This window comes from Balearica regulorum, chromosome 3, assembly GCF_011004875.1.
Source record: "Balearica regulorum gibbericeps isolate bBalReg1 chromosome 3, bBalReg1.pri, whole genome shotgun sequence".
In the NCBI taxonomy this organism is placed as follows: domain Eukaryota; kingdom Metazoa; phylum Chordata; class Aves; order Gruiformes; family Gruidae; genus Balearica; species Balearica regulorum.
In genome coordinates, this window is record NC_046186.1 from 121,974,935 (window position 1) to 121,984,633 (window position 9,699).

At 44.1% G+C, this 9,699-nt stretch overlaps 1 protein-coding gene across 1 annotated transcript; it reads left to right on the forward strand.

The window, feature by feature from the left end:
- Positions 1 to 84: 84 nt before the first annotated feature.
- On the forward strand, positions 85 to 7,851 carry CCT4 (chaperonin containing TCP1 subunit 4). Its single transcript, XM_075749815.1, has 14 exons — positions 85 to 344; positions 1,055 to 1,107; positions 1,337 to 1,426; positions 2,212 to 2,320; positions 3,570 to 3,712; positions 4,413 to 4,534; positions 4,617 to 4,749; positions 5,118 to 5,257; positions 5,547 to 5,643; positions 5,972 to 6,082; positions 6,349 to 6,479; positions 6,582 to 6,816; positions 7,354 to 7,467; positions 7,643 to 7,851. Exons 1-14 carry the CDS (start codon positions 227 to 229, stop codon positions 7,655 to 7,657), a joined length of 1,611 nt encoding a protein of 536 aa, XP_075605930.1. The 5' UTR covers positions 85 to 226; the 3' UTR covers positions 7,658 to 7,851.
- The last annotated feature ends 1,848 nt before the right edge of the window (positions 7,852 to 9,699 follow it).

Consider the following 9,699-nt stretch of genomic DNA (forward strand, 5'->3'; position numbering starts at 1 on the left):
AGCGTGCCTTTAGGTGCCCGTGCCGTTCGCCGGCGGGCAGGCCGGTGCCTTCTCGGTTACCAGGGCGCAGGCGCGCGGCGGGCAGCCCCTTCCGCGTGACGTCACGCCCGGCGCCGGCCGGAAGGACCCTGGCGCGTCGTGCCGTGGCGGCGGTGCGTTCTGGAAGGTTCCCGGCGGGGCGGCCGGTACCGCGGGGCCCATCGGTGTCCATCGGCGGCGGGACGCGATGCCGGAGAACGCGGGGGCCAAAGCCCACGGCGGCGCGGGGAACCGGGCCAAGGGTACCTACCAGGACCGGGACAAACCCTCCCAGATCCGTTTCAGCAACATCTCCGCCGGCAAAGGTGAGGCGAGGCGCGGCGGGAGCGTTCCGCGGCCCCCTTTGTGCTGAGGGGAGGCGGCCACCGGCCTCTCCCCGCGGGCCGCTCGGGGCAGGGCAGGGCCGGGCCGGGCCGGGCCGGGCTCACCGGCAGCCCCCGGGCGGAGGAGGGCGGCGGGGTGCGCGGCCTCCCCGGTGTGAGGAGACCCTGCGCCGTGAGGAGACTCGGGGTGGGTTGGGGGGGGGGGGAGAGGCCGTGCGGGGCGGGCGGTGCCTTTCAGCGCCGGGGCTTGACAGCTGAAGGTGCGTCGGGCCGGCGTGCTGTCGGGCCGGGCCGGGACACAGGCAGGTGTTGGCGGTACGAGCTGGGCTTTGTGTGGCCGCGGGGGTTTCTAGCGGCAGGGACGGGGTCAGGGGGACGCTGTGTTTTGGCGTTGGGCACAAGCCTCGGTCGGATTACTTGGCGTGTGATAGATCTGCGTTACCGCTCGTTTTTAAAATGGTTGTAATCAAGTGATGGGATGTTAATTGTTTAAAAAAAAAAAAAAAGAGCTGTGGAAGTCAGTCGTCTCGTATCATTCTACTATCAGGGATGATTTAGTGCTGGCCAAATAACTGGGATCTGCTTAATAGTGGGAGACGCTTTCTTTTCAGAAGAAATATTTAAAATGATGGAGTGGGTGCTTGTAGTTCTTTAGATCAACTTGCAAATGTATTTTTTTTTTTCTCTTCTAGCTGTTGCTGATGCAATTAGAACAAGCCTCGGACCAAAGGGAATGGATAAAATGGTAAACCTCATACTTAAATTTTGAAAACATTAAGTTTACTGGAGATAATGAAAAGTCAACATGTTTTACATAGGATGCCATCTTTTGCCTTGGAAAAACTTCTCCAAATTTAATTTATGTAAGGGAAAGTGTGAACTAAGTGCACAAGTCAGGAAAAATATTTTACTAAGTAAATTAAACTAAAGATTTGTAGTTACTGACCAGAACTGTGGTCTCCTTTCCTTCTCAGATTCAGGATGCTAAAGGAGATGTGACGATCACTAATGATGGTGCTACTATTCTGAAACAAATGCAGGTTCTGCACCCTGCAGCCAAAATGGTAAGTTGGGCTATTTTTCCATTGCTTGGGCAGTGACGTTTGTTAGAGCTTAATTTCTAAACAAAAAACCATAGTAACATTTCATGTGGATTTGAGGAGTGTTACTCACTAGTTATAGAGCAAGAAATACTGTGTAGTGTGGTCCAGGAGTATTTATTTTGATCGTAAGACGTGCTGAAGAGTTCAGAGTCCTTATTTCTTATCCAGTATTCCTTACACATAATCTCTCTGGCCATGTTTTAAGGCATAAAAGAATCTAGCCCAAACCTTCATCTCATTTAAGAAAGAAAAGTCAGCGATGTCCGAAACCACTAGGACAGAAGCGAACGAAAGAAGAGAATAAATTGCATTACGCTCAGGTGGTCCGAGGATACAGTAGCCTGGTTTTTTTGAGATGTTAAATGTAAACCTCTTAGATTTGATTGTGGTTGGAGATGGAAATGAGCTTCCCGTGAGCCTTCTACAGGAAGGGAAAAAAGTAGACCTGTTAGATAGGTGGGATCAGTTTTAAGCACGGGAGAAAAGCTGTTTTGCGTCTGTAAGTGATGTGTTTTACCGTAGCTGTGTTTCAGCCAAATAGGTGCACGAGTCTGGGAAGTAAGTTGCAAAAGGTACAAACTTCAAATTAGAAAAGGCATGATTTGTCCTGATAGCCAGGTTTATTTCAGTAGTGCTGTGTTCTTGAATATCTCTTTTTTTTTTTTTTTTTTTTTTTTTTTGGTAATTGTCAGTGTCTGGAATTAAGTAGCATTATATATGAACTTTTGTCATAATTTGTCGTTTAGTTGGTAGAGCTCTCAAAAGCACAAGATATTGAAGCTGGTGACGGCACTACGTCTGTTGTTGTCATTGCTGGAGCTCTTTTGGATGCTTGTTCCAGGCTTCTTCAAAAAGGTAAATAAATATATTTACTATAAAACCATGACTGGACGTAGTTAAATCCTCTATCCGCTTGCACGTGTATAATGAAGCTTAAATTAGTTGTTTCCAGTTGAAACATGAAAGATGACTCGAGTCTTCACATTCAGGTTTCACTCGTGTCCCACTTCTGATTAAAAGTCTGTTTAGCTTTTTATTTTGAGTTGAATGCATTACTGTTGATGCAGGAAATGGTGCCTACATGCTGTGATAAATGCTTACTTGTAAAAAACTCACCTTGATTATGCTTGTACTTCTTGTGTGGGTAGAGAGATAGCATAAGAAGTTATAAATGAAATTTGGACCTAGTGATTCTACAGGTTTTTTTAATACTCAGCAAATGTATCACCTCCCATCGCTCAGAATGTAAGTTACCTTGAGAAAGTCTGGCCAGGAAAAGACATGAATTATGGAAGGCAATAGTTAGTGCACGTTCTGCTCCGTCAGCTCAGGACGTTCTCTTGCCGTCTGCTTCTGTGGAGTTCAGGAGCTTTTTTAGCTGTCCAGCCAGATAAGACTTCGCCTTCTGTGTGCACTGGGAATAGAGCAAGGATGATCGGACCCACAGAGTTCTTTTCTATCTCAAATCGGGACTTTATAGCAGTTTACTTCCACTAGCCTCATCTCGATAGGCACCATTTTGCTCATTGTCCTCTTTTCGTCCCCTACCAACGGTTTGCTGAAGTTTACTTCCCTTCCTGGAGCTGGTGGTCCTGCTTGACCAGCAGCCTGGCATCCTCTACCGTACGAGGTAGTTACAAGGCGCCTGCCTAACGTTTGCCCATGAGCTGCTTTGAAAAGATAAAGGATGTATCGCCCACTCCAGAGAAATCGAGGAACTTGATGCAGAACTGTGGGTAACCAGTCTTTGACGTAAAATCACTGCCAGGCTCTTCAACAGCGGCAGCTTTAAGAATGCCAAGGGTAAACAAAACTTGGAGAAAGCGCGTTCCTAGGACGTCAGGTATTGCAGGGAAATGTGCTGTACTTGTCTGTGAGGGCAAATTATTAGGAACATGACTGCTTTTTTCCTCAGTTTTAACAATGGAAAGTAATAAGGGAGATCATATAGTCAAGAAAAACACATTTTGCTAAAATGTCTTCAATTTATTCTGACACGAGAGTGTGTCTAATCTTAAAATGGAAAGAGAGGGTGAGAAAAAAAACCAACCAACCATTGGTTTGAAAGCATGACTGTCTAACAACCTCTTTATACTATCCACAGGAATTCACCCCACCATCATTTCAGAGTCATTCCAGAAAGCTTTGGATAAAGGAATTGAAGTACTGACCAACATGGCGCAGCCCGTTGAACTGAGTGACAGAGAAACCTTGCTGAATAGCGCAACTACTTCACTGAATTCAAAGGTACGACTGATACTTGAACTTCGTACCTCCAGACTAGCCGAGTCTCCAGCTTTTCCCAGTCCCTGCTACTGTTGAGTTACTAAAAATACCCTGCACGTCACAAATCTGGTTGGTTTTCAGACATTGGTTACCTTCTCTTAGACATGTCAGAAAGCCGTGGTCGATTGAGATTAAATCAAAGTGGTCAAACTGAATTTCAGTCTGAAATATTCAGTGATCTTAGATGTTGGCTGTAAGTCTACGAACAAGCTTCAACTGAAAATAGCAACAGAAAAATCCTGTGGGATACTGAGAGCTTTTGCCCACTTCTTGAGTAGACAATTATTTGTTCATGTGGTAGAAACTCCTAAACCAGCATTGAAATCTGGAGAAATGTGCTAGTTTCCCTTCCAGCAGACTAATCTGGGAAGCTCTCAAAAGTCCTATCTTAAGATGCTAAGAAAGAGAAATTCAAGTTCCTTCTGCGAGTCCTTGGGCATGGGTTTTCCCACCAACATAGCTGCTCTTTCCTTTAAACGGAGTAGCCCTTAAGAAGATGCCATATTAAGACATCTGGGTGATGGACGGGGAGGAAAAAGAGCTTTGTTTCAAAATTCACAAGTCAAACATTAAAATACAATGACAATATTATTTTGGAATTACTGTTTATCAGTGTTAAATCTCTCTGCATTTTTTTTTTCTTTACTATTAAATCCCTTAGGTTGTGTGTCAGTATTCTAGTTTGCTTTCTCCAATGAGTGTGGACGCAGTGATGAAGGTGATCGACCCAACTACAGCTAGTAGTGTGGACCTCCGAGATATTAAAATTGTTAAGAAGTTGGGGTAAGAAAGAGTTTGTAACTAGATGGACTTTGTGGAATCGGCTTCCTAAAGTGCTAGAGTCATGGATTGGTTTTGTTTCCAGAGGCACAATTGACGATTGTGAACTGGTGGAAGGACTAGTCCTGACTCAGAAGGTGGCAAACACCGGTGTAACCAGAGTGGAAAAAGCCAAAATTGGCCTCATTCAGTTCTGCTTGTCTGCTCCAAAGACAGATGTAAGTTAAACTATGACTAGAGCGAAACCCTTTGCTGTAGTGCTTGGGAGATGCAAATGTAATGATAACGGTTTTTCCAAGATGTTGTGATGTCAGCTCTGTTCCACAGCTATAATGAAGGTCTGCTGGGTAACGCACAGATACTCATAACTCTTAAAGAACTTAGAGTTGGGATGAGGAAGAAAATAGTACAGAGGTCTAGCATTTCTCATCATTTAAACAATCTCTAACAAGACATAATCTACTGTCCTGCTTGTTTGCTTTGAATCACAAGCCTCTGAGTTACAGAACCTGGAACATCTCGATACTTCCTTTTAGAGTCAGCAGTTGTTCATAATACTTGTTTTTCTCTTTTTTTCCCCAAATAGATGGACAACCAAATAGTTGTTTCTGATTATGCCCAAATGGACAGAGTACTGCGTGAAGAGAGAGCCTATATTCTAAATTTAGTTAAGCAAATTAAGAAGGCTGGATGCAACGTGCTGCTGATTCAGAAGTCTATTCTGCGGTATGTTGATACCAGTTTACTGGCTTACTGCGTGTGTTTGGGGGAACAGTTGGAATTGTTTGGAATACCTGGCAAATTGAAGCTAAATGCTAACAGTCGCACTTGGCACGAGTGTCAGGCTGGCTGTAATGGTGACCGTGCCTAGTGCTGTCTATATTTTGAGTTTAGTGATGTCGCTGCCTCATAGTCTGAGGCATTTCAGCACTGCCGGTAAGAAACATGCAACTGGCTGGTACGACCCGCTTAATAAAATGGCACTGTGGACCAACTACTTCCCTCTTGTTTTTAGGGATGCTCTCAGTGACCTAGCCCTCCATTTTCTGAACAAAATGAAGATCATGGTGGTTAAAGACATTGAACGAGAAGACATTGAGTTTATCTGTAAGGTAAAGTGGGTTGTGTAAATGGCTGTTAAAGCAGCAGCGGTGTTTAGAGCTCGGCCCAAAACAAAGTACCCAGCTGGTGCCAGTTATTACAACACTGTCACAAGTTTCGTTTTCTGACTATATAATGTAAGAGCAAACATTTCCCTAAAGAACATTCCTGTTCCGTTGAGCAGTTGCATTTCTAGAAAGGTTTGGGACAGATGTAAAAGCCATAGTCCTAACTGCATTTTACTGTAATACGCAGGAGACCATTATGCAGTATGCTTGCTGACTCTACGGTTTGGGTGCTGGATTAATTCCCCCCCCTGCCCCGCCATTATTTTTTCAGACAATTGGAACTAAGCCTGTTGCTCACATTGACCAGTTTACTCCTGACATGCTGGGGTCTGCTGAGCTGGCAGAGGAGGTCAACTTGAACGGTTCTGGGAAACTCATAAAGGTGAGTGAGTGACAAAATACTAATACCTACTTAACATCTGCCAATTATTTTAATAACAACTGCTCGCTTTAATATCTTTTACTCCTGAAGTTGCTGCATTTAAGTACCTACTTCTAATCCCCGAGTAGCCACTGACTTGGAAGGTGTAGCGGTTGTGCTTAGCCAGACATCAGTGCTGTTCTGGAACTTGCAGATACCAACTGAAGTCTCTCTTTGTCCGTAACGTGGGGGGTTTTTCAGTCCTATTGTTTGGCTTTCTGTTTTAGATTACGGGCTGCACAAACCCTGGAAAAACTGTAACCATTGTGGTACGCGGATCCAACAAACTCGTTTTAGAAGAAGCTGAGCGTTCAATTCATGATGCCCTGTGTGTCATAAGATGCTTAGTTAAGAAAAGGTAATGTCTCCATTTGGTTAATTTAGTATATTAATAATACAGAAAGCTAATAATTTATGCACTTAAGTGGAATAAAGTTTGATTTTTAATTTCTGTCCTCAGAGCTTTAATTGCAGGAGGTGGAGCACCAGAGATAGAGTTGGCGCTGCGCTTGAACGAGTACGCTCGCACTTTGAGGGGTATGGACTCGTACTGTGTCCGCGCGTATGGAGACGCACTGGAAGTCATACCGTCTACGCTGGCTGAAAATGCAGGACTCAATCCTATTTCAACAGTAACGGAGCTGAGAAACAGACATGCTCAAGGAGAGAAAACAGCTGGCATTAATGTCAGAAAGGTAACAGAATTGTATATGCATAGCTTAAAAAAACACTTAGGTGTTGTTAAACAGAACATGCTTAGCCTTACAGCTAAAGTAAGGAGAAGGGTGAGTGTTTGTCTCCTGACTCCCTAAAAGTAGTGTTGAGGTAGATGATGGTTTTGTTCCTTGAGGCTTTGTCATCTTATCCTGAGTATTGATAACAGCATACACTGAAGGGAACTGCATCGGGCTCTTTAAAACCCTTATTCCAGCTCATAAAAAAACCTCATTCTAAATGGAGTTAGCCACCAGTATTATCTGCAGTGGAAGGTTATGTTAGGAGTAGCATAGCAGGTTAGCTTCTTTTGAATTGTTAGAGTGTTGAAGCTGGCATCACTGTTTGTTTAACTTTTAGCTAATTTTGACTGGGTATGTATGTCAAGTGCTTGGGGGGAGGATGGGAGGGTACAAGCCCTTTGATAGTCTAATTCAGAGTGGCTTTTACTAAAAGAGAACTTGCTAAATCTAACTGTTGTCTGACTTGCACAAAGTAAAAGCTACTTGTTCTCCCAGGGTGGCATTTCCAACATCTTGGAGGAGTTGGTTGTCCAGCCGCTGCTAGTGTCTTTGAGTGCATTGACTCTTGCAACAGAAACTGTGCGCAGTATTCTGAAGATCGATGATGTGGTAAGTAGCGTTTGCATCATGGGTTTTTTCATCTTTTTTCAGTGTCATCTAACTTGCTGTGCTTCAAAATGTAATTTTGGGGTAGTATTCTCAGCAAAGGATCTTTAAGCAGAGAGGTAGTTGTTACATGTTGTATGAATTTCATGTGCCTGATTGTGGGAACTCTTCTTTGCAGGTGAACACTCGGTAAGCTGAATAAAGCAAGTGGGGACTGTGCCCTCGAGCTCCTTCCCTGTAGTCTGGAATAGGATTTCTTCACCAAAAGCGCCTGTGTGAATTGTCTTAAAAGTCCACAAAGGCTTATGTACTTCTATCATGTTAATTTAATAAAATCTCTGGTTTCAAAAAGGAAATGCTGTTTATCAATAAACATGCAGTAGCCTACCTGAGTCTTTGCTTTATAATTTTGCTAGAAATAAGGTAAACTGTTATGTGTGCTTTTGTGTTACATGCTCCTATTTAAACTTTTCAGAGCTAACAGCAAAGAAATAGCTCTTGTAGTACATTCTAAAAACAACCTTGACTTGCACTTTAGTAACATGCTAGCATAAAGCTGCTTCTCTAGTAGTTTTCCCTAATGGAAGGATATTATTTCCTTTAAATCTGACTGGCTGGAGTGAAGGACTGTCTTTTCAGTGACACCATTTAAAATGGTACTCTTAGATTCTTTGCTCCATTTTGTCTCCTGCAGTCTGCAATGATTTCTGATGCTGTCACATGAGCCAGCATATGGCAAAGGGCAGTTTTTACATGCAGGTGGTTGTGCAAGTGTCTAAAAAGACAATGATGATACTAGAACTAGGCTTATCTATATTAACAGGGATTAAATTCAAACCAGTTTTGGATAACAAGTGCATCTGTGAAGCAGTCAGAGCTTCTGGTCACTTCTGTGGTGGTGAAGTCTCAGTTCTGTTAGGAAAACCCCAGGAATGGAGTTTCAGGCAGCTTAAGTAAATCACACACACACACACACACACACACACTCCTTCCACCTTGCCAAATAACTTGTTTTTCCCAAAGTATACTATTTTGTAACAATGCAAATTAATGTATATTCCATGAATTGTTTTAGAAAAGTGTAAAGTCTATCAACGCCTGAAGGAAATGGGTGCCCCACTGGTGTCAGTGTGCTACAGGGGAGCTGTAATGCTGGGGTTCTCCGCCACCAGGAAAAACCCAGCTGCCCTGGGATTCATTCAGTTTACACTTAATGTGGTGGTACATTTCATAGTTTGGAATAAACATTTTTCAACTTCTAATTCTCAGCCTGAAAGGTTGAATTAATCTTTTCATCCTTATTATTGCTACGCTGAGGTACCCAGATTCCTCCGTGAAGGAGAGGATTTCTTCCACAACTCACATTTCTATTCACAATAGCTTTTGAGTAAACTTCTACTACTTTGTTGACCAGCTACTCTTGGTTCTGTCCCTGTCATTTACAGCTAAGTAGAACATTCAGAATAATTCAAGTACCAAAAATAAATTAGACAATTTAGATATTAATGATCTGTATCAATTATTTATTGGCTGTTTAAAATTACAAATTACGCCTTACTCCACAGAATTACATCCAGCAATGATCTCTTAGTTTAGGTATTATTAACTTTGATTAAAGCTTTCTGTCCCCATCATCACAAACTTCCAATTCTTGACAACTTACAACGACCACGTGGGATGTAATCTTTTAATCTGTTTCTTTACATAGTAATGTTGGTAATTCACTAAAATAAATAGGTCCAACAATCATTAATGCTGCCCTACAGAGGCAGAATAACACTCCTGCTGCTCCCAGCTTACCCTTGTTCTGTAATTGCTTATCTGTAGTTGCACACTTCAAGACGGGAGAAGATTCTTCAAAAATTTGAGGTGATAAAAAAAAGTGGGTTTGTCAAGGAGAAAGTTCCGACTAAAATCCTGCAGTCCAGCAGATGCAGACAGGCAATGGAATCGAGCTCCGGCCGCAGACCCCGGCCTCCGCCGCCTCCCTGCAGGCACCCGCGGCCACGGCCGTGTGTCTCGCACAGGGAGCGGAGCTGCGGGAAGGGTCGCGCTGGTTCCCGGCCGCCGCACGGGGCAGGGCAGGATCTGCTGCCGGCTCTCCGGCAGGTCTCGGCTCCCCTCGCCCCTCTCGCAGCGCTGCGGCCGCTGGCAGCCCCGCGGTTGAGCAGAACCGGCCGGGCCCCCCCGCCCCGCCGGCGGACAAATCCCTCCTCTTCCGCCCAACGGGCCGCC

Excerpts from the sequence above, each read along its gene's own strand:
- CCT4 (XM_075749815.1), top strand. The coding sequence starts at position 227 with ATGCCGGAGAACGCGGGGGCCAAAGCCCACGGCGGCGCGGGGAACCGG. Across the intron at positions 1,427-2,211 it reads TGCACCCTGCAGCCAAAATG|TTGGTAGAGCTCTCAAAAGC; the intron begins GTAAGTTGGGCT and ends TTTGTCGTTTAG. Across the intron at positions 6,083-6,348 it reads GTTCTGGGAAACTCATAAAG|ATTACGGGCTGCACAAACCC; the intron begins GTGAGTGAGTGA and ends TTTCTGTTTTAG.